This window comes from Filicampus tigris, chromosome 14, assembly GCF_054856515.1.
Source record: "Filicampus tigris isolate MCC_2025a chromosome 14, RoL_Ftig_1.0, whole genome shotgun sequence".
Classification (NCBI taxonomy): Eukaryota; Metazoa; Chordata; class Actinopteri; order Syngnathiformes; family Syngnathidae; genus Filicampus; species Filicampus tigris.
Window position 1 is genome coordinate 16047935 of NC_141230.1, and position 23127 is coordinate 16071061.

General features: G+C 39.4%; 2 protein-coding genes across 4 annotated transcripts in view; both read left to right on the plus strand.

Moving 5' to 3' along the window:
- abca12 (ATP-binding cassette, sub-family A (ABC1), member 12) overlaps positions 1–8748 on the plus strand; it is a 54226-nt gene extending 45478 nt beyond the window's left edge. Inside the window, exons 61-71 of the mRNA XM_086050733.1 lie at positions 1143–1305; positions 1473–1732; positions 1959–2160; positions 2313–2422; positions 3218–3368; positions 5157–5291; positions 6006–6109; positions 6285–6377; positions 6527–6632; positions 7570–7707; positions 8081–8748. Coding sequence (XP_085906859.1) covers positions 1143–1305; positions 1473–1732; positions 1959–2160; positions 2313–2422; positions 3218–3368; positions 5157–5291; positions 6006–6109; positions 6285–6377; positions 6527–6632; positions 7570–7707; positions 8081–8182 — 1564 coding nt within the window. The 3' untranslated portion in view covers positions 8183–8748. The remainder of the gene's footprint in view (positions 1–1142; positions 1306–1472; positions 1733–1958; positions 2161–2312; positions 2423–3217; positions 3369–5156; positions 5292–6005; positions 6110–6284; positions 6378–6526; positions 6633–7569; positions 7708–8080) is intronic.
- A 966-nt stretch (positions 8749–9714) lies between these two features.
- Positions 9715–22673, plus strand: bard1 (BRCA1 associated RING domain 1). Of its 3 annotated transcripts, none has more exons than XM_086050939.1 (11): positions 9715–9783; positions 10181–10237; positions 10798–10946; positions 11559–12562; positions 13681–13761; positions 14483–14655; positions 16955–17081; positions 17171–17303; positions 18578–18670; positions 21716–21813; positions 22329–22673. In XM_086050939.1, exons 2-11 carry the CDS (start codon positions 10227–10229, stop codon positions 22671–22673), a joined length of 2214 nt encoding a protein of 737 aa, XP_085907065.1. In that variant the 5' UTR covers positions 9715–9783; positions 10181–10226. The 3 variants fall into 3 exon arrangements, with proteins under 3 accessions (XP_085907065.1, XP_085907064.1, XP_085907066.1); XM_086050938.1 differs by lacking the exon at positions 9715–9783 and adding an exon at positions 9790–9986; XM_086050940.1 differs by lacking the exons at positions 9715–9783; positions 10181–10237 and adding an exon at positions 10268–10406.
- Positions 22674–23127: the final 454 nt, after the last annotated feature.

The window sequence follows — 23127 nt, forward strand, 5'->3', positions numbered from 1 at the left end:
TATTTATTTGTCTTTTCACAGTCCAGCCACTCAGTCCCAGGAACTTTTTTTTTCCAAATGTTAGTGTAAAAGAGGGTCTGAAAATGTCTGGCAGTGAATGAGTAAAAGAAGACAAAATAGAGCACTGCTATACTCCATACCTATACGTACATAATCATCATTTTTTGCAAAGTCAGATGGGAAAAATAATGTCGAAAACATGAATCTTATTCTAGCCAAAACTACAGCAAAGAAGGACAGGCACCTGAATGAAGTGTAGGCAATAACAATAAATACGAGGATAGATGTCATCTTGAAATTTCCAAGATTTGAAAACTGATGCAACAGCAACATTTAGATTGAAGGTCAGCCTTTATCCACTTTGGTTGTAAACACATTTTCGCACCAATAATTGGTTCCCTATGTTGCATACAAATCTAATGTCACATCTGTCCTTGGCAATATTTACATCATTTTAATTCTACTATTTACTGTTCTCCCTCCTATGCTTTGCTCTGCTGCCAATGGGCCCTACTGTAGATCTTGGGAGGCCGAGTCAGCACTGTGCAACTCATTTATCAGACAGATGTCTCCCTCCCAAGCAATGAATAATCACATTCCTCCATCTGGCAGCCAGCACCCACCTGGTCTGCTTTGCAGCCGTCATGCTGCTGTTCTCTGCTGTGCTTTGGCACCCGTCCTGTGTCTACCAAGCACCTTTTTTGGGCTTGCTTCCCAGATGCAGCGTCTCTGTTGAGCTCTATTTGTTTCCCTGTGCTACTTTCCTTCTTTTTAATCTAGTTTCTATTTCTCACTCTTTCTTTGTGTTGTTTTGACCCAATCAAATAAACAAGCAGATTATGTGAGAGGGAAGAGTGGGTCAGAAAAAAAGGTTTGGGGGAGTAACTGAAGAAGTAATCCATCTTCCTTACTTTTCATGACTCAGTGTTTACCCTCATGTTGTGATTTCCCTCCACCTTGTCACAGTTTTTAATGCCTGTGTGTTTGGCAGGCTAACTCTCTACCTCGTATTTGCATTGTTTGTAAAAGAAGCATCATTTAAAATGCACTTTTAATTGCATTTCATTTAAACCTGTAGATGATTTAAGATCTATGTCACATTTTTCTTGAATGAAGTCAAGTTTCTACTGTCTACTTCTCAGGTTTGCCACCTTCCCCTGGATGTATCTCTTGTCAGGTGTCTTCAAGAATGCAGAGTCGGCCTTTATCATCTATGTGTGCATTAACCTTTTCATCAGCACCAATACCATCTTGTCCTCCTCTATTGTCTACTTTCTGGCTCAAACGTCAACAAACACTGCAGAGGTCAGCATCATTTCTGGATTTGTATCTTCATATTTTATTACACAATAACCCTTGGAAGTTGTAATGTCTTGTACCCAATAACCGAAAAGTCAGGAAAGTGAATACTGTGCTGCAATTCCTTATATGGTGACTTCTGTCCTAATTGCCTCTTGTGGTCTCTCTCCCAGAGAGAAAGCATCCAGAATATCTTCAGAATATTGAGCGACGCCTTCCTCATCTTCCCGCAATTCAACTTTGGAAATGGACTGATGAAGCTGGCCAGAATGAACGTCGAGGTCCAGCTTCTTAGTGGCTATGGCATTGACGCCTACAAGAATCCATTCTCTACGGAGGCCCTTGGCTGGATGTACATCTCCTCTATAATCCAAGGCGTCGTCTTCTTTGCACTGCGCCTCTTACTCAACTCGTCCAACATGCGCATTATCAGGTGAGAGAAATAGAAAATTGGCTTTTATTAAATGTCGTGTCTCCAAATTTGATCAGAAAATAATGTTTTTTTTGGTCATTATCATGGATTATAATAAGGAAAATAGGATCTGTCCAGCCCTTATTACTCTTCAAATTTTGTCACTTTCTCCAACTATTGCCTGAATCCAATAACAACTGTATATTACATGTCCAATAATTGTCTTGTCATCATTTTCTCTCTGCAGGAACTTGATTTTTGGCAGAAAAAAGCTGTCGCTAATGGTTGACGATGAGGACGAGGATGTTGCTGCTGAGCGCTTGCGGGTGTCCAATGGAGCAGCAGATGCAGATATTCTACAAGTCAACCAGCTCACGAAAATGTATCAGCATCTCAACAAGAAGATCTATGCAGTCAAGAGGCTGTCTGTGGGAATTCCTGCAGGCGAGGTAACCCTGCCAGCAAGAGGTCAAACATGGGGGGACTGAAGTATTATATGATTGACTTGAAATGCCTTATTTAAATTGTGCTGTTTATAAAGTGGTTGCATATTGAACATTGTGTCAAGTTGGTTTAATAAATAATTAATCTTTTTCCAAAGTGCTTTGGTCTGCTGGGAGTGAATGGAGCGGGAAAAACAACCACTTTCAAGATGCTCACGGGAGATGTTAGCCCCACTGATGGCACCGCACAGATTAGGGACTGGAATGGGTAAAATACTCATTCATTATTTTCGAGTTTTTAAAAGCGCAGCAAAGCAAGTGAGATGAGAGCATATGGCACTCTCTGCAAACGTGTTGACTTACATCATCTCTCAGGGTGAATATGTTTTAGCCATTGTGCTTTAGAGTTGAAAGATGACTTCAGTGCCGCGTGCACAGTATGTTACATGTATAATCTGCGCACCGTGATGTCATGGTTATATCAATTTATTCTAGTGATATGGCTGCCACCTTGTGAATGTAGTTCTATGAAGACTTGGGCCACATGCGTGTTCATAAAGACTGACAAGACACATTAGCTAATGGGGATGTTCATGCTCCACTACACACGTTGTGTTTGGTCCATTTTACCCAAACACTTTTGGACTCTTGACACTCGAACTTTTTCACCGTGGGAGTATTTGGCTCAGGCAAATGTACAATTAGTTTCCTTGGAGTTCAATAATTAGCCCTTTAGGGTAGTGCAATGTAGATTTGACCTTGAGCGACAGACATTCTCTAATTCTATTCTGTTTCATTTAATAATAAAGGCGTTTCATTCTATTATGTGATCTTGGCATGACTGTCAATTGGATTCTGAAAACATGCATACATGGAGCACAGATGATTATGTAGCGTAAGTCATTATTCATACAGGAAAGCACATTCAGATTTATTGGCTAGAATGGGCTTTCTAGTTCACACTAGTGAGTCTAGTTGGAATAACCCCCATGTCCATCTACCCTATTGAATATTAGAAACACCTTTCAAGTGCGTCTGTCTATTTTTGTGTGTATTTCCACAGGCGGCTGGTAGACATTATGGAGTGCCGGCACAAGGGAATTAACATCGGCTACTGTCCCCAGGTGGATGCGCTGGATAATTTGCTCACTGGAGAAGAACACTTGTATTTTTACGCTCGCATTCAAGGCATCTCAAAGAGAGACATAGACAGGGTAAGAGTTAAAGGATATGCTGTTTTTCATCACCTTAGAATGATTCCATTCAAAGGAGAGAAAAAAAAATCATTCTATTGATGTCTCAAATTAGGTTGGATGCAGGTTGATGCATCCATGCCAAAATAATCAGCAGGTGTGACAATATTGAGTGATGTCTGCTACTTCTTGGGCAGCTCGAAACGCCCTTCTCTTGTCAGCATGAGGCATTCTAACTTTAGAATCATGCTCATTCGTCGGTGGAAAATATTTAAAATATGGCTTTGAAGATGACAAGATCTCATTTGAGATTTCACTACAGTCCTGTTTTTTTCTCTTTATCATTCTCAGAACCAATCTGATTTTTCTGTGTTAATTACTTGGGCTTCCCAGAAATATACAGAGCAACTGACCAACATTTGATGGCCCTAATTGATCTTCATGTGTGAAAATCGGCAGAAAAATCATGTAAATTATGTAAGCATCTATGTAAAGTGCTTAAAGTGCTTTGCAATAGTCCTAGGAATTTGTGATAAAAGCATGAATCAAAGTCTCAAAATGATGCAGAGGAAGAAATGGTTTAGCTTTGGCCATTTGACGCAATTGAAAAAAGATAAATTTGGTCACTGAGCCAATCTGGGTATGAAGGCTAAATTGAACCTTGGTTTCATTGGACCAGAAGAAAAACTCACATGTGAGAAAATGTATTATGGTCTGTTGAAACTAAGGTTGAACTTTTTGGCCATAATTTCAAAGGGTATGTATGACGTAAACACAATACTGCTCATCACGCAAAGAACACCGTATAGACTTAGACAAGATGGAAGGAATTATGAACAGTTCGAAATAGCGGTCAGTGCTAGCTGTAAATCTTCAGGATTATGTTTGAAAAAAATAAATAAACAAAAGGTCAGGCTTACTAGAACAACTGATCCTTATTTGGGGTTAATCAAGTGTGTCCTGACTCTCATTTAACATGAGATTGGTTTATTCTGAACACAGCCACATCCCAGTTACAAGAGGGTGTGCACACTTTTGCAACCACATCATATATTTATATATTTGTTTATTTGTGCTTTCTGCCTTTTTTTTTCAACTGAGCTGTACAGACTATAAATTACATTAATGGCAAAAAATGTTTTGAAATTATTTATCTAGGTTTATTTTTTATATCACCAAAAAACATATTTCAATAGGGGTGTGTATACTTTTTTATATATATCCACAATGTGTGCGTGTGTTTATGAGAGACACTTTCGGAGTCAGCACGGCCAATGGCTCCGTCTCGCCCTGTAAGGCTGCAATGATGTTATTACGGTCCCTTGGCCAAATGATGATGGCCTAATGAACAAAGATGAAGATGAGGCTCTACCTAAGAGTTCTTCTCATGCTGTCTCCCGCTGACAGTCTCTCATCCTTTGTTGTGGATAATGGGCATGCCTTAATGGAGTCATTTCACATTGCCATGTTTTTGTCCGGCTTAATGTGCTGTACAATCTCAGGTTGGACGGGGTTGAATCTTTATGAAATAATTCAAAAAAATACTTGTACATCTATGTCTAAAAAAACAACAACAATAAGACAAATCCTCAAAATTACAAACATAAAATCTGTATCAGAATTAAGTCCATATTGGTGTGAATTTGAAGCATGCCAACTTCAACAAAGACAATGTAACATTAAATGTGATGTTGATTATGATGAGACTCCTTTTTGTTCTATGAAACTTGATGATTAGTTTGTGGCTTTAAAACTGTTGTTTACCTGCTGTGTTTATGACATTTCAAATCCCTGCATGCGGTCTTCTAGGTGGTGAAATACCTTCTAAAAAGGCTGGAGCTGGAGTATCATCGAAACATAGTCACTGATGGCTACAGTTGCGGCACACGCAGGAAGCTTTCGACCGCTATTGCTCTCATTGGACATCCACAGATTCTGCTCCTGGTGAGCATGCATATCAAGTGCTGTACTTGGATGCCTCTTTTAGTACCTGGAAAAAAGACATTTATAAAATCAATTGTACTGTACTTTTCCCATTTACAAGTAGGTGAAATATGATCTCAACCACATTTATCTATATATTGATTATAACAGATGTCCTTAGGTGGCAGCCAGTCAGACCGCACTTATGTCATCACCAATACTGCTCACACGCCCTTGTGAGCATATTTGTTTGACAGCTTAACCACCGCAAGTCGTCCTTTCTTTCTTGGGCGTTAGGCTCAGTGATAGCGTCTTTCAGAATTCATGCAGAATTACTCAGAGCAGTGTTTCTTTAACTTTTAGCACCAAGTACAGCCTCACAAAAATACTTTATGACCACTGGCATAGTGGGCCTAAGTTTTCATCAAAAACAAGGCAGGATTTATTCCCTAAAAAGTCTCTTTTATATTATTATAAACTCCTGTAACATTATGCACACTTTGGACATTAACACTGCTCTTAATGATAGAAAAAAATACCTGAATACTTGTTTAAAAACAGTTATTACAGTTTAAATGCAAACATATTGATTTAAAGGTTTTGACAGTAGTGGTACTTACACAACATTTGGCTCGAAATTCTGTCTTTTGTGTTGCCCCCATCCTTTCTACTCTTTTATTCTCTTTTTTGGTTTGAACCGTTACTTGAAAACACTGTCCTCCCCTCACACATCAGGATGAGCCGAGCTCTGGCATGGACCCTCGCACCAAGCGACACCTGTGGAAAATCATCTCTGAAGAGGTGAAAGGAAAGTCTGCAGTGGTCCTCACTTCTCACAGGTTCGAGAATGGCTTTCTTAATGTGTGACAGTGCTGCATATTCCATCCAGTGCTGGTTGTGGAGAAAGTATTAAATTTTCAACAGATTTTTAGAAGAAGGGATTCAGTCCTGCATATTACCCTTTTTGAGTCCGAACTTGACCTTTCATTTTCTCAATTTTTGTCCGTGTTTCAGCATGGAGGAATGTGAGGCATTGTGTAGCCGCCTTGCCATTATGGTGAAAGGTCAGTTCCGATGCCTGGGCTCTTTGCAGCATATTAAGAACAGGTTTGTAACCTCTAATCAGCTTCACATGTTCAAATACAGTCCTTTCTGCCCTGCTCTGAAATTGCTGCAGCTCATTTATTTATCTGACTAAACACACTCCCCTACCACCACCTCGCCGCCATCGCTCACACCTATAACACTGTGTGCAGGTTCGGCAGTGGGTTCACTGTGAAAATGTACTTGGCAAAGTCTGCCAGTGATGTTGAGGCAATCACTGTCTTCATGCAGAAACGATTTCCCAGCACTTATTTGAAGGTAGGTTTAGGGAGCTGTTGCAATATTTTATACATCTTTTCCTTTCTTCTTTCCTTGAACCTTTGTGCACAGAATATTTCTTTGTCACACTACTTGTTTCTTTGTGCCTAATAGCGGTATTGAGAATTTGAATTTGATCAAATAATAAAATATGCAGCTCAATTAGGACAGGAGAAATATTACGTGTCTTATCTCAAATGGTTCAGAAATAAAGTATTGGATTTTTTTCTGAGTATAGAACAATATCAAGTTCATAGTAAGAACACACATTATGTAGCAATACAGTAATGTTACGTCATTATCTCAAACACATATGAAGGCTAAGTCAATGCATACTGTACACGGTTATTTTTAAAAGATGATTCCTCATCTTCCTTCCAAAAAAAATCTACATCCAGGTGGTGTTTAAACAAAATCTTGAATGAGATGAAAACACTTTCACCAGCTGTCAACCGCTTTTGTAGCAAATCTAAAGCCTGAAAAAGTAACAGCAGCTGCCTTGTTTGCGCACTCCGACCAGCAAGAGTGTGATGTATATTAAGGTGCCAAAAATTATATGTCTGTGTAAAATCACAATTGCTTTTCTTTCTAAATACTATACTTTCTTTTTCACAACATAAATTCTGACTCCCCCCCCCCCCCCGTGTTCCAATTTCCTCCCACATTCCAAAAACATGCAGTTTAAGTTGTTGAAGACTTGAAGACTCCATCATATATCCCCAAGCCCAGACAAGTCCTTTCCTTATGTACAGAGTGACTGCTAAAGTAGATAATCATAGAAAACAAACATTTCAGAAATGGAACCTTTTATCTCTAAAGCGACACTCCAAAAAAGTGAAGTAGTTATGAAAGCCATTAAATTCTAGGTCATGTTAGTATTTGCTACATTTGAGCTCACATGAAGCATTTACTTATATAAAGATTTTGTGGTTATCAGGACCAGCACTCTTCCATGGCAGAGTATCATGTTCCTGTCGCACCAGGAGGGGTGGCTGACATCTTCCAACAGTTGGAGTGCAACAAGACTTCTCTCAAGATCAAGCACTTCTCTGTGAGCCAGACCACCTTGGATGAGGTAAGACCGAGGAATTGTGGACTGGACTGAACAATCTTGGGGTTTGGAGAGTGACTAAAAAGCATTAGGAGCTAAACTGGGACAGTCAAGAAAGCTTGAGTGGGAGTGAGAGACAGAGTAGGGAATGTAAAATTAAGGCAAGAGGGAAGCTGGCAGGTTGGAGGGCATGCCTGAGGGAAAATAAATGGAATATGAGTTGGAGAGAGAAATCATGCAACCAGTGTTGATTTTCTACAATCTGCTCCTCTGGAGCTGTGGGATTGGAAGATACCATAAGGAGAAGAAACAAGGGCGATCCGGGGAGAGAAACCGAGGACTTCAAGGAGGCAAAGAATATTACAATCAGAATAATATTATCGTTCAACCTCCACAGGTCTTCATCAACTTTGCCATGGGAAATTTTCACATGAAAGCCATCTCAACTCACAACAGAGAGGATGATGACCCGGGCTGCATAAAAGAAGGAGGGACATAATGCTGACTGCTATTATTTCTGCAGCGAAATGAGAACATGATCTCATTGTTCTGCATTTGTCTTAAGTAGATACTTTGAGACTTTAATGTTAGACTCACTGTACCTCTTCCTTGCCTGACAATCATGTTTTACTCTCCTAACATACAATATGAAGAGCGATTATTATTTTGAGGTCGACCAAATTGTTGCAGTTCTATACTGCGCATTTACATACCTGGACAGATGAATATTTATTGATGCGTATTCAGATTTTTTTAATCCTACTTGAAAGGTTACCTAATCTAGTAATCTTGATATGTATGGAAATACTATTCGTGACATATCTTTTAATTGTTTTATTTAATTTTATTATCACTCAATAGCAATAAATATACCCATAATCACAAAATACTCTAATAAAAATTATATTGTTAATGTGCATATCTTCATCTTAATGTATGTCTTACTTCAAGAATGATTGTTCTAAAAAAATATATATAGTGTGATTTTATGGCCCATTTTATTATGGTCTTGAATGTATTCAGCTATATATTTTTTCATGATTCAATAAAACAATTTCAAATGCAGTTACTTTGAATCCTGCCAGTGTATGTAGAACAATCCTTTTCATTTAGATTTGCCTTGGGGTAAACCTACACTACACTGTCTGTATCTATGGCTGATTTGTGGGGGTGGCACATTTGTTTTTAACCCCAAAAATTATACAAAAATGATATGTATATCATCATGTTTTATATGAGAAAAAAACGGGGGTGTGGGGAACCTATAAAAAAAAAAAAAGAAGGAAATTATTTTAAAAAACTGAACTGCAAATCCACAGGTGCCAGACCATGAGCATGCAGGGGGTTGACTGTACATACCAGAATATGAGTTAAAAATGCTTAGATTACTTTCAAAATAAACATTTTCAGTGGCATACCATTCTACAAAATACTTCCACAAATGTGAGGAATTGATTAAAAAAAAAACAAAAAACATTGTACTTTTCAAAGATGAGTGTAATCTTTAATGTTGAGCACTGCAGTATATCTTGGCAACATATTAATTTTTTCAACGAATAAACAATTTGTTGTTTTATTTTTTGCTTTTGGATAAGCAGATCAGACGATGGATGGATGGTTTAGTTTTAAGCAAATCCCCTGAATTGGTCCTGAGCGCACAACTACGCCTAACATTTTTTGGGTGGAACTATCCATTGTGATACAGTAGTTTAAATCGCAAATTCAACACAAACTCATCTTAAAACTTTATGCAAAAAAATTAAATGCTTAAAGATTATTTGATTTTCAAGAAATGCACCCGAAGTGTGCATCTGCATGGTGAAATCTCTTATAATTTCAAAAGTTCATTAACAATAATGTACTACTTTCCTATTTGACACGGCTTTGGAGCCATGTTGTGGCATCTACTTCTGTTGCATAAAGACTGGTAACAGTGGTGAGTTTTTAGCACATTTCTGCGGATAGGTTCCAAAAAAAAAAAAAAAAAAAAAAAAGGCCAATTATGAACCGCGAATATACGAGGGGTAACTTTTTGGATGTACACCGGAATATACGTCATCGATGTGACCAACAGTGACGTAACTCAAACAGGCGGGAGATGTGAGTAACCAGGAAATAAGTCGCTTCTTGATGTTTTGTCAACACCGGGCGAATTTTTTTTTTTTTTAAATATAGTTTTTCAACACATATTGAAAAATTGACTTTACAATCATGGATACAACTGTTGTAGCGCAAACGAACGACTGGAAGAACACCAAAGAGGCGCTTGCCAACTTTCGACGTCTGCTACTTTGTTCAAAATGGTAAATTAAGTTTAGTTTGTTGCTAACGTAACGTAAGATGACCTTGCAAAGCTTCGAGTAACTTTACGACGTTTTTTATGTGTGCATTGATATTTGTGACGTGACTTCAGTGACGTTTATTTAATAGAACTGTTGAAAGATTGAGCAAAGTGAACATAATGACCAACCCCAACTGCTGTTCTCTCTTAATCCAGCTCGCAGTTACTGAAGGATCCTGTTTGTCTCGGAACATGTGAGCATATGCTATGCAGGTAATGTGCCCATTACTTAGTGCCCTGCAAAGCAGGTGTAAATGATATCTCAATGACTTGACAACGCTTGGCAACCGTGCGCATGCTGGTTTACTGACAGCGTCATATTGCTAACTACATGGAAGGCACTCAGCTACACATGCCACAGTGGAAGCAGTTACCCACCAATGTAAATTGACTGCAAGATGAGATGGAGTGTGTGTGGAAGTTAACGATCGGTGACACAGGTTGCTCGTGCACGTAGTAGAATGCAGATGGTGTGTTTGCAAATAGTGCATGCACACCTGATTTTCTGCTTACAAATTAACATCCATAGAGTGGTACATAAATGCTGTGACATTCTCTCAAAGATGCCTTAACATAATGCTTGGTACTGTTGTCAGCAGTTGCGTAAATACACTGATCTGGAAACTATATAAGGAAATACAGATTTTTCTTCATATACTCCATCCAAATATTTGTATTTCTTGAGTTTGTATTGTACTGGAAAGAAAAACAAAAGTGAATTTCTGTGACCTTTTGGGTACGTTATGTTCATGTTATGTTATTTAACTTGATAGGTCATGTGCAGGCCCACGGGCAGGTGATGGCTGTGTGGTTTGTCACAGCCCTTCCTGGGTGAAAGACATCAAAATCAACAGGCAGCTCAGCAGTATCATCCCGCTCTTCTGTGACTTGGAGTCCATGTTATACCCCAATGGAAAACCAGGTAAATGTTGCTCAGCTGTGAACAAACTTTCCTCAAATCAATAATTATTGGCTTCCGTTCCTTTGTCCTGGTGACAGGCTCAAACATTTACATTATGACACTGGGTGGACAGTTTATTTACTTTCCCGCAGCATCCTTCTAATGACTGTAATTGTGCAATGCAATTAATCATGGTAGGGTCTGTGCACAGACTATGTGGCTAGCATTTAAACAAGTCAATATTTGCTTTCTTTTCACTAAGAAACGGCAAAACTGTGTTTATGCCAGTTTGTGTGCGCTCCACCACAAACCTGGCTTCAAATCCAGCTCCTCCTGAGCAGATAGGGCTCATTAAAACATTCTGAAGTTCAAGTTTCTCAGGTGATTTGAATTCTTGAAAATGCATATTTTTGTAATGTTACATGTTCTTATTCAGGGGCAAAGACATTTTGGGTGTAAGTAAAGCGTTGACCTTGGATAGTTTTACAAAGTCTGACAAGAATTATCACGTGGACTGACCTTCTGATTCAGAGACTGTCTTGGACTTAACTGAATAAAAAAAACAATAATGAGAAGATGGGAAGATTTTTTTTTACCATTTTAAACAGTTTTTCCTCATTTCTCATTGCACAGATTCCTCTGAGGTAATGCAGCCACAAAACGAGGGCACCGTCTTTAAACGCAAGAAGAACTTCAAGATCTGGCTCAGCCCTCGCAGCCGTAAAGTGCGTTGTGTGGTCCAAAAAAATCCAAAAGTCTTCACCCCTGGAAGCAAGTCTTTGGAAAAACCGGCCGAAGCACAGCCTGGCGCTTCCACGGCCAAAGTCAGTGACTTGACAGCTTTCAACTTCACCTCATCCTCTCAAGATTCTGGCTCCTCTTCTCCAAAGTCCAGCAATAAAAAACAGAACAGGAAGAACATGATAAATAAGAAAAACATTGGCAGCAGAAAGAAAACAATGCGAAAAGCCTCAAGGAAACGGAGTCAACAGATGGTGAAGAAGCTCGATGCGATAAACAAGGAATGGAGGATTATCAAGGATCAAAGTACCTTAGTGGAATCGGAGCAGCTTGGTGTCGAAGTTGAAAGGACTTCTAACAAAAAGGTTTCCTTCATTAGCCCTGATGGTGTATCTTACATTAATGATCTCGGACCTGTGCCAAACAGTAGCACCTTGAGAGATGGACTCACAGAAGGTGGTGTCGCTGAACCCAAGAGCCCAACCCTGCTTAGTCAGAATGAATTCGACAGTATCCATGACACACTGCCCGCCTCTGATTCCATCCCTAAAAAATTGTACGACATTTCGTCTCCACGGCGTTCCTCAAAACGCTCAAGACTGGAGGGAGATGTTGTTACCCTGGAGACCACACCAAAAAGGCCAACAGTGTCTTCGGGCTGTTGTCGAAAGTCATTGGGTGACTCGTCTCCTACTGCCATTAATTCTCCGTCTTTGCCCAACATGAGGTATAAAAAGACCCCCCAAAAAGATGGAGGAGAGAGTCTCTCTGTTCCTAGTACGCCGATTAGAAAATCTCCCTCTTCTCGTGCTATGGGACACTCAAACCCAGGGAGCCCAGCAATCATGAAGAAGAACCACAGAGGAGAAACCTTGCTGCATTTAGCTGCTATAAAGGTAGGCTTTCCGTTTTTTTTTTTTTTTTTTTTTTTGACTGAAAGATGAAATATTTTAGAAAGGGAGTAAAAATAACGGAGATAGATGGTTGCACAAGCGTGCACACCCTATGTGCACACTTCTGTGTTCAGAATTAACCAATCACGTTCAAACTCATGTCGAACCGGAGTCAACGCACACACATCTGACACCATTTAAATTGCCTATTTAACTCTAAATGAAGTTCAGTTGTTCTAGTCGGCTTTTCCTGATTTTTCTAGTCACATCCTACAGCACAAGCCATTGTTTGCAAAGAGCTTCCACAGCATCAGGGAGATGTTGTTGTCTATGGCTACAAAATAATTTCCAAGGCATTCAATGTATCATGGAACACAGTGAAGACAGTCACCAAGTTGACAACTACAGCAGTGACATTACAAACAAAATTTACAACTCAAATTTGTGAAATCATTTATTTTATTCTAATTTTATTTATGTCATAAAAACCTGACATTTGAGCAGGGCTGTGTATTTGTCAATATCCACTGAATGTCCATACCACTAGTACAATCCTTCTTGTACTATAAAATACTTAACAGTAAAATACCTTTAAAAAGAATGCTAAAAACATTTGAATCACTAACAAAAAAGCCCCCATTATTACCCAAAAAATTGTCTCAGCTATGCTTCTCACTCTGCTGAGTCCTTGGTAAGGTTTTGTTTTTGTCTTACTGTAGACTGTAGCGATTGCACGTTCGAGATTTCAAAGTTGCCAACATAGCATGAAAAAAAAATGGTTTTCAACAACGGAATCTCGATGCAAGGCCTTTGTGATGAAAGTTGCGTTAGAGCTTGTTATTCACTTGGCTCCTTCAGCATTGCGTGGAAGCTTTTATGTAACTTTCTCAATGATATGCAGGCTGGCAGAACTTCCAACTGACTGGTCTTCCTGTTTTTTATGGGTAGAAATGGAATTCTATTCCTCATGTTTGTCCTGTTGTTTCACACAGCTTGCTTGCTGACGAGCACTACAGCGTTCTTTATGCATGCCACATTGGTGTCCCGGCGGAGTTGCACTTTTTAAATTTCTCCAGCAGGTTTACAATGTTGGTTTATTAATTCTCATTGGTGTTTTGCAGGGGGATGTCGAGGGTGTCAATGGACTGCTGGACCAGGGAGCTGACCCCAACCTGAAGGATAACGCCGGATGGACACCTCTGGTAAGAACAATAACCTGCATAGAATTACTTATATGCAGGCATACCGCACTCACCCTTTTCAGTCTACTTCTAGTAAATGAAAAGTACGTCAGTATGTATTTACAATTTGTCTGGCGCCCCAAGGCAATATCTAGACTGTAGCCATGTACTAGATGTGACCATCCCCAGTCTTGCTTCTCCAGCCCACTTAGGGAGACCTCACGAGTGTTCGAGTGAAAGCTTTTCTGCAGCTGTCTCCTTTGCCTATAACCGAAAGAGGTGCAATCAATCAGGCGGTTTCTTGAGCTGTAAAAATTCAATCATTTCCACTTTCTTATAGTAGCTCTTCGCACTGCTATATCCTGTCAGGATGCTCGTCTTAAAGCCGTGGTTACATTTTGGCAATTTGTTACGAACGTACTACATTGCTACCAATGTGTTGGCAGTTTTTGCTTTTCTGACTGACTGGAAGTCTATTTGCTCTCAGACTTGACATGCGACAAGTATATGTATCCTTATAGATTGCGTACATCTGCTCATGTGTGTGCAGTTTCATTTCGACTGTAGCTAACATCCTTAGCTAAAGGTTACATGTTTGGAATATTAATCTGCAAAAATAATCTTTTAAAATGTTTTCTGTATTGAACATAGATTATCATAATAACCCTTCCAAATATTTTCTAGACAGTCTGTTGGTTGATTGAAGACTCAAAAGAGCATACCTTATGATTCTTTATTTCAGCATGAAGCATGTAACCTGGGCCATCTTGTAGTAGTGGAGGCGCTGTTATCGAGGGGGGCCCTGTTGAACACTCCTGGCTACGAAAATGACTCTCCACTTCATGATGCTGTGCGAAACGGGCACATAGCCATTGTCAAATTGCTGCTACAGTTTGGAGCCTCGCAGAATAAGCTGTGAGTTCTGTTTTTGTTTCTGTTATACTGGCAATCTTGTGCTTCTACAGGTACAGGATAAAGGCATTATCACAATGTAAACACGAGTCACTGGCAGGCAATTTTCCCTGTGAAGAAAAAGGCCATTTCCTGCTCTCGAAACTCAGGACTTTCCTGCACGAGGCTGGTTCCAGTAAAAAGGCAATATAAATATATATAGAGTGAAACCACGCTTTTCACAGATAGGGACCAAGCTCTGTTGTGAAAAGTAACTGATGCCCACCACAAAAGGTTTGTAATTGCATATAGATGCCACATCATGGTGGCTTTTTGCCTATTAGACAAGGAAATTACTTGACTCAGTGAAGTTCCTCACCTAACGTCAACAGTAGCCGGGTTTAGATGGAGCCATGTATCCCGATTAGAAAGGATCAGAATTACCCATCGTAATGAAAATGCTCCACATAAACACCCCCAATCGGAATAAAAAAGGCCAAATCCGAATTTGGATTCACAGGGGTGGTATATTTCTTTTGCCAATCCAAACGGGCTTCATGTAAACAGTTCAATCGGAATGGCCACACTCGTCTGTGACGCGGCGACTTGTTTTAAAGTACTGGTAACTTGTTTTCATCAAGATTCTACTTTAATAATAGTGTTAAAACAATCGGGAATACTGTGCTAAATAATTTTGGTAGATCATGTGATGATTACATCGATCTCCGCGTGTCCCACGGCTGATCTGAATAGATCACGTTACATTAAACAGGTGACCAGAGAGCTTCATTCGGAGTGATTGCATTCCGAATGACAAACAAGTCTCCATGTAAACCCGGCTATTGTTCCTTTGCCACAAAATGTTGCCAAAGCAAAATGTTCGACATGGCTTTGGCCTAAGCTCACAATGCATAACAGATGAGTTTTTCAGCAAATGTGCAGGAAATGAGTGAGAATTTTATCAGCATTTTTTTAAGATGTCCCTATCGGTCGACTGTACTAGTTAAGCAGTACGAGCTGTGTTCCTTCCAAGCGTTCTGTAAAATCAATGTGCACCCGTCGTCTGCTGTCATCTCACTGGCAATTTATTTGTCTCATCGCTTTGATGGGACTCCATTTCTGGGTCCTTCATTTTCTGTTCTGTAGCTTGTCTGTATAAAAACGAAAATGCACCAAATGAGTCCATGTTCGAGCAAGATAAATACAATCTATGCCCTTTCCACGGCCTCTTGTAGCACACACATGCAGTCAGAAGAGGCAATTCAAGACATCTGCCAATGCAATCTCTAATGGAAGCTTTGGCATGCAGCTTTGGGTTTTGTAAATATGTTACTGCAGACGTTCACTGAGCTTCTGTGCAGTCATGTCAAAGGGCCAAATGGGTATGCGTTAAGTTCATCTTCATGAAGCAGTCTTAAAATAGAAATGATTGTTCGCATTTGGTATTTTCAGTTGCGCCATCTGAAATCTGTTCCATTACAGATGTACATTGTCTTAAGTGTCTCTTTCATAGGCTAAATCAACGAGATGGGCTCTCCCATTTTTTTTCGTGATGGATTTGGTGCAACTGCTACAATTTCCTCCCCTGACTTTGACAAGTGCTGCTATAGAACCACTTATGGCTTCCTCTCTTGTATTTTGGAGCAATAGCTTATGGAAGATTGTTCTCGACTGCCTTCCTCAGTCTTTTTTTTCTCCATGTGCAGCTGCATAAATCGGTTTGTGTGGGTGTGTATTTGTAAAATTTGCAAGAGGTAAGAACCCAAATTAAAGATTTTATGAGCAGGTGGACCTATTAATTGTCCCCCAGGTGTTATCTTTGCTGATGCCCAATTTTTCAAAGACAATCAGCTGTTTTTGGTCCTCCCATTGTATTTTTGTTGTTGTTATGGTTCGTATTACCTACTCTATCATCCTCAGATAACCCCTGCCTTCTGAGTAGACATGTATTGATAAGACATTCGATTCCAACAAAGTGGACTGGAGAAAAACTGCAGCTGTAGTCAAACCTTATTTGTACATATTGTGGCCTCAGCCAAGTGCATATATGCTCTGTGGTCCAAAATACCGATCACAGCTACTGTTAAAAAAAAACAAAAAAAAACGGAGTGTGAGAGTTTTTTATCCTCTCAGAAGACAAGCTTATTCTTCAGAAGCTTTTAAGTCTCTTAAACAACCATGAACCTTGCTTAATTTAGTTTAACGTATGACTGGCCTCAGCACTCTGGTTTGTAGATTGTCTTAGTCGTAGCAAATCTTCTAATTATGTATGCGCCATGTGGTCCATGAATGGTCATTACAGTTTCAATAATCTTCTTCGTAGTAATCGTCACGGCAAGCGGCCTGCAGACTACGCTGTAAGTCAGGAGATGCTGGAGGTCTTCCGGGAAGCGTCTGGGGAAGCCCAAAATGCCAGCACATCTATGAACAGCCCAGCCAGTCTCTCTGCAGTATGTCTACATTTTGTTTGTTTTTTTTCTTCCAGTGAAAGCTGTATCTTGTTAGAAGTCTAAACTCCAAACTGTTTGTCCTCACGTAGGTGGGTAGTTGTGTGAAGCAAGAAGAAATCGTTTTGTTTCTGTCGAGCAAGCTGTCGCTAACAGACCAGCATCAGTTTGCCAAGCTGAGCCGGCTTTTGGATGGAAGGATAACAGACTGCTTTACTTCTTCAGGTAGTGTCTTTGTCTTGAAGACTGAAAACTGATTTTTATTTGTGTCCCCTTCAGACAAATATTGCAGTCGATGTGCACAGAGTTTCACTCACATTTACACTGGAAGATAAAAGGTTTTCTGTGCTCATCAAAACGGTTTTCAGGCTTGGGGCTATGAATATAGTTCATTACAGCTTCTACAAAGCGATATTGTGTAGCATGTATTTTACATGTATGGTCTGTGGAAACTCATTGGTGCATTTTAAAAACTGCTTCCATTAAACGCAAACAGGCTTTTGGTTTCATTTTTTCCAACAGAAGGAGAAAGAAAATAAGGGATTTAACAGGGCTTGTAAAACTTAATTTGGAGAAGCAAGCCAGACACATTACCGCTAACAAATCAAATCTTTCAAATATTTTGAGATACTCAAACTGAACTGCTCCCCTTTGGGTTTAAATATTGTTTATGAGCAGCTACTGTATAGTTGCCAGTACATAAAAATGATTGCCTGTAAAATTGCTCACTGGTGATCACTGTGGTTCTTAATTTATTGCCATTAATAGAGTTTCAAACACAGTTCAGGAAAAGATTTCTTGCATGTACTGCAAAGTTAGTGGTTTACGCTGTCGGTTCAGGTCGGGAGTAATTTAAGTGTTGTTACGTCTACTTCCTTCATCTCATTGTAGCGGCTGTGAGAAATGCAGAAAGCAAGTGATACAGAAATTTGTCCACATTAAACCTTTGGAGGTCTACTTTTAACATGTCGCTCAAAAAAGTAAGTAAGTGATTGCAGCAAAGGATTTTTACTCAAATTGGAAGGCTACAACACAAGTGCAGCATGCAATAGGTTTTGCCCTCCAGGTATAATTGGTTGGGCTTCGCTATCAGCATCACTGATGTGAGAAGTACAAGCAATAAGCTTGAGTTAAAATTTGGACTGCCCTCTAATCACATTTTCTGATTGGCTTCAGGCAGTCTTGTAAATCATTCAGAGTGAGAGAATTCCAAAACAATCACAAGATGCAAGGTTTCTGAAGAGAAGTGGTAGCTTATACAAAGTACTTTGTACATAAGAAGGCAAAAAATGATGTGTTAGAAAAATAGGGTAACTTTTAAGAAAATTACTAATTATAATAAAGTAATGTATTATTTCGGAGGTGTTTTTTAATGTGTGAATTCTTATGCAGGACAGTTCTACTTTTAACATTGACATTCTCCAACTCAGTGTAGAAACAGAATCCACCCTGTTGGTAACATTGGGCTATACTAACATGGTATTTTAATTGTCTCCCAGTGAGTCACGTTGTGGTGCCAGAAGGACCGATGCCGAGCACTTACTCCACTCTCCTTGGACTTCTTGCAGGCTGCTGGATTGTCAAATACAGCTGTAAGTAAAGTATTATCACGTTGAGTAGCTCCCCATTGCTATTTTGATGGCCATGATCATTTCCGTGCCGGAACTTCAAATTGGTGTTAGTGTATGTTATATGCAGGGAGACACTGTTAAATTTGCAAAAACAATCTCTCAGATTGTGAAGTCAAATTAGAAAAGAATGTATTTATGGAGAAATGAACACATCCCACCATGATTTGATGAAATGCCCACCTCGACTTCATCTCCACGACAAGCCCTGGTTGGTCTTTTGTCAAAAGTGTGTGGCCACCTACATAGTGGCAATGCTGCATATAATGTGGGCTAAAGCCTTTTTCTGACTATTTTAATAGCTAGGAAAGAGGTCCAAAACTGGAGTTTTACAAACAATTCACTGACAATAATTCTCTCTTGATTGTCTGAGGAGTGTGATTAGAAATGTAATCATGCTTCAATTTCACCGTTTAAAAAAAAAAAGTCTGTTGCCAACTTCAGAGCCATTTCAGGAATTAAAAAAAAAAAAAAAAAAAAAAAAATATATATATATATATATATATATATATATATATATATATATATATATATTGTTTTTCCTTTGACTTTTCTACGAGCAATTTTTAGGTAATTTTCAGGTACATTGTGCTTGTTCCTGTCTAAATAACTTGTCTGACTGCTACATCGGACAAGAGTGTCCTGGCAAAAATTCTTCTTTTTTGTACCTTTTCAGAGGTTACCTTCACCAAATTGTCCAGTAACCATGGCATCATTACATTACAAAAAAAAAAAAAAAACACATGCTGAATCTCTCTGTCATGGCATCAATCTTGAATTCTGTATCCAACCGTTTCATTTCTTGACCATGTCTCTATAGAGTAGCATGGCCAGCCCACTTGTATTATTCCCCACAAGTGACTCATTTTGAGCTGCAATTCCTATCTTAATGTGTCACTTTTATGCGATACGATGTGCCAGGAGGAAAGGGAAAAAAACCAGCTATTTCTCATTCCCACCGTCTGAGCACCCGACACAGCTCGTCTCCCCCATGACAGTCACAGTGACATGCTATCTGTTTTTGTCCATTGCGCGCGTCTTGGCTCACATAAGGCAGAGGAGCTGTCATTGCCACCTGTCTTTGTATGCTACTGCTGTCAACCAGGCCAAGCCCTGGTGTGCCTCTTTGATTCCATAGCAACACCTCCAAATATATTTCCGTTGAAAGCTGTCACAATTCTCGATAAATTAATGCTCTCAATTTCTAGAACAAATATTCTTGCCATCCACTACTTTGCCAGTATAAAACTGTGTTATGTTCTGAAACTCGTAGGTCAGCAAGAAGCAAACAGAGCTGTTGAACAACCTTGGAGACAGTTTGTGCTGCCTCTCTTCTCTGTCTGAGCCATACAGACAATGCTAATAACACAGCTTCTTGTATTTTCTCAGTCGTTATGTCTGTTTTTGTAAGTTTCAGAAAAAGCCAGACAAGCTGTTGGCCCCGCCTCGAGCTCTGTTAATCTGTCCATCTAGCCATCTCCTTTCCATCCTTGAATCTTCCAATTTTCCTGCTCTGTTATTCATGTCAATTTATTACTATCAGTTGGTCTCCACACATCCAAGTCGCTTTTTATAAGCTACCTTTATTGGCCACTTTAGGTACATTCTCCATTACCCAATAGTATGGCTATATATCGTCGCTTATTTTTACCTGAATGGTGTTTCCGTGTTACAGACATTGCATTACCATGAAAATTAAAAATGTTTCCAAAATTGGACATACGTGTTTTTCACAGGACAGCAACGATATGCAATATGCTTTGCATCAAAAATGTTAAAATTGTATGTCGCTATAGTAGGGGTGTAATCAGTTTTGATTTCACCAAACCAAATCGTAACATATTAACAATCGAGCTACGTATTGAATCGTCTTTTATTGGAGAGATACACACCCCTGGATTATACGAATAATAAGTGCAGTAGTGATGACTTTTTAAGTGGTGTAGGAAAATAAATGAACTAAATTATTTGAGGCATTACTAATAAATTCCTCATTAGAATCAGCGTACAATATAATAAACAACCACACTTACAAAATAGTTTGAATTAAGGGTGAGAGAAGTAATCGTTCCTTAGATGTGTCACAATTCTGCATTCAGGGTTGGTAACAGTAATTAGCTTAAATGCTAATTACTGCGGAGCACTTAGGACCATTATCTGGAGCAATAAACAGTGTGTCTGCTGGAGCCTGTTAGACTTGTGCTTAAATGAAAGTGTGAGGCATATGCTCATTCACATGCACGATATGAAAATAAGTTTTAACTGACATCACGTGCATTGGGGATTTGCTCAGAGAGGCTCTTGATAGCTCATGATTGGAAATGGTTGTGAAAATGTATTGCATTTTCTTAGCTAAAGTAGTTCTACTCGCTTTACTGTGCTGACTCAGATTCCTATAACACAAAGGTAACGTCAGGGGGAACCCAACATATTTCAATGCGTTCTCTGTGTTTCAGCTGAGGTGTTCTTGAATACTGCACTTTATTCTCTTACTATCCCATTACTTGACAGGTAGCGGCCAACTAAAATGGTGAACTTAGTTTTAAGTCATTATTGAGGCGAGTAAGTAGGATTATTTTAGCTATGAAAATGCAGCACCTTTACCAATCATGAGATTTTAAAAGTGTTGCACAACTTATATCTCATCGCACATGATACAGTTGCATGTTCGTTCCAGATTGTGAATGAAACGGATTGCAGTCCTCTTAACACGTACTAACAGAGCAAAGTGAATTATGGCTCATGCTTTTATGTAGCTTAAATAACAGGAAGCTGGCTGTTACAAAGGTATAATTTCACTCTCGGGAGACAAATTTTGAAAATTTGCTGAAGCCTGGTACTTAAAAAAAGGGCTGCGTCATTAACTTGATCATGCTGTTGGCTTATTTTTGTCAAGCAAGCGCCATTTGGCACCACTTGAAGACTTCCAACTCATAAACATTAGCTTAGTCGTCCCGCTCTTTCAAGTCAATATAATTAGTGGCGGCTTTGATTTCTCGTTGGTGCTAGGGGTTGAGGCATGTCTGCAGGCTGGAAAGCAGGTGCCAGAAAACGAGCACGAAGCAGGCGAAGGCCCCCAACGCAGTCGCATCAACCGATGCAGCTTGGTAAATGAGACACAGACACGCGTTGCATAAGTATTGATGACCCGAACCAATCTGAATTGTTTTGAAACAGAAGGCATTTGTTTGGGTACTAGAAACAAAAAGGACTTTCATTGTACACATCTGTTTTGAGACAACTGTTAACAATTATGAGATTAATGTCGTTTTTTTGGGTTTTTTTTTTTTGTAACACTAGTAAATGTTAAAAAAAAATTGTGAACGTTACCAGCATAAATGGACAGTATCCTTATATATACATTTCTATTTATGCTCATATTATGATTGCATAGTCATAATACAATGTTTGTCTTCCATTTGGCTCCAATAATCCTTTGCACTGGCTTAAACAAATCCTGCCTGTTTTGATTATGATTAATAAATGAGTAAAATTTTCAGAAGCGCCGTAAATGTGCATGTAAAAAAAAAAATAAAATAAAAAAAAAGGCAGTTTTAAAAATCTCTTCACAAAAGCAAGCACTTGGAACTATTTCTTCTTTCTCATTATGTGCCGCTTGCAGCTCCCACCGCTGTTCGACGGCTGTTTCTTCTTCCTCTTGGGCTCCTTTAAGTCGCACAGAAAAGATGAGCTGGCCAAGCTGCTCCGCGATGGAGGGGGTCAACTCCTGAATCGGCGGCCCAAACACGACAGTGATGTGACCCAAACCCTCAGTGCTGCTGCCTACCACGCTTTGCCGGGATCAGACCAGGCCCTCTGCACCCAGTACATCATCTTTGACCACCAGGGTCCTCACAGGCCCACAGTGGTTCGAAGGGGCAAAGTGTGGTCTGCCCCTTCCAGCTGGATCATTGACTGCATCACATCTTTCCGACTTCTACCTGTACCAAACCTTGAATCAGTGTAAGGATTTTTAACGCCAGCTTTTGTAGTATTATGGTCATTTCATATCTGCCTTTTGAGTTTTTCAGTGTTCATCATGGAGTACTGAATGTAAGAGTAAATAATGTTGGTCATACGATAGTCCCAATCAGACCATTTCACCAGTGACAATAATTATAAAGTGTGATAGCACGAGGAAGTACTATTGTACTGTATATCCAAACCTTTGACTGGTACCACCAGATTGATTAGATGCCCATAAGTCTTGTCCAAGCTCATTACATGTTGGTTCCTTTTTGATCTCACAAAATCCTAACATAATTAAGTCTGCGATTTACAGTGTGGAAAGATGCACTCTAAGTCGACTTGTAAATATTCTCTCCACTCATTTTCACTAAATTACTGATAAATGGGCTGAAGTGTGGAGCAGAAGTTGGTTAGGAACAAAAAATACTCAATAATAGTAATAAAGTCTGCAA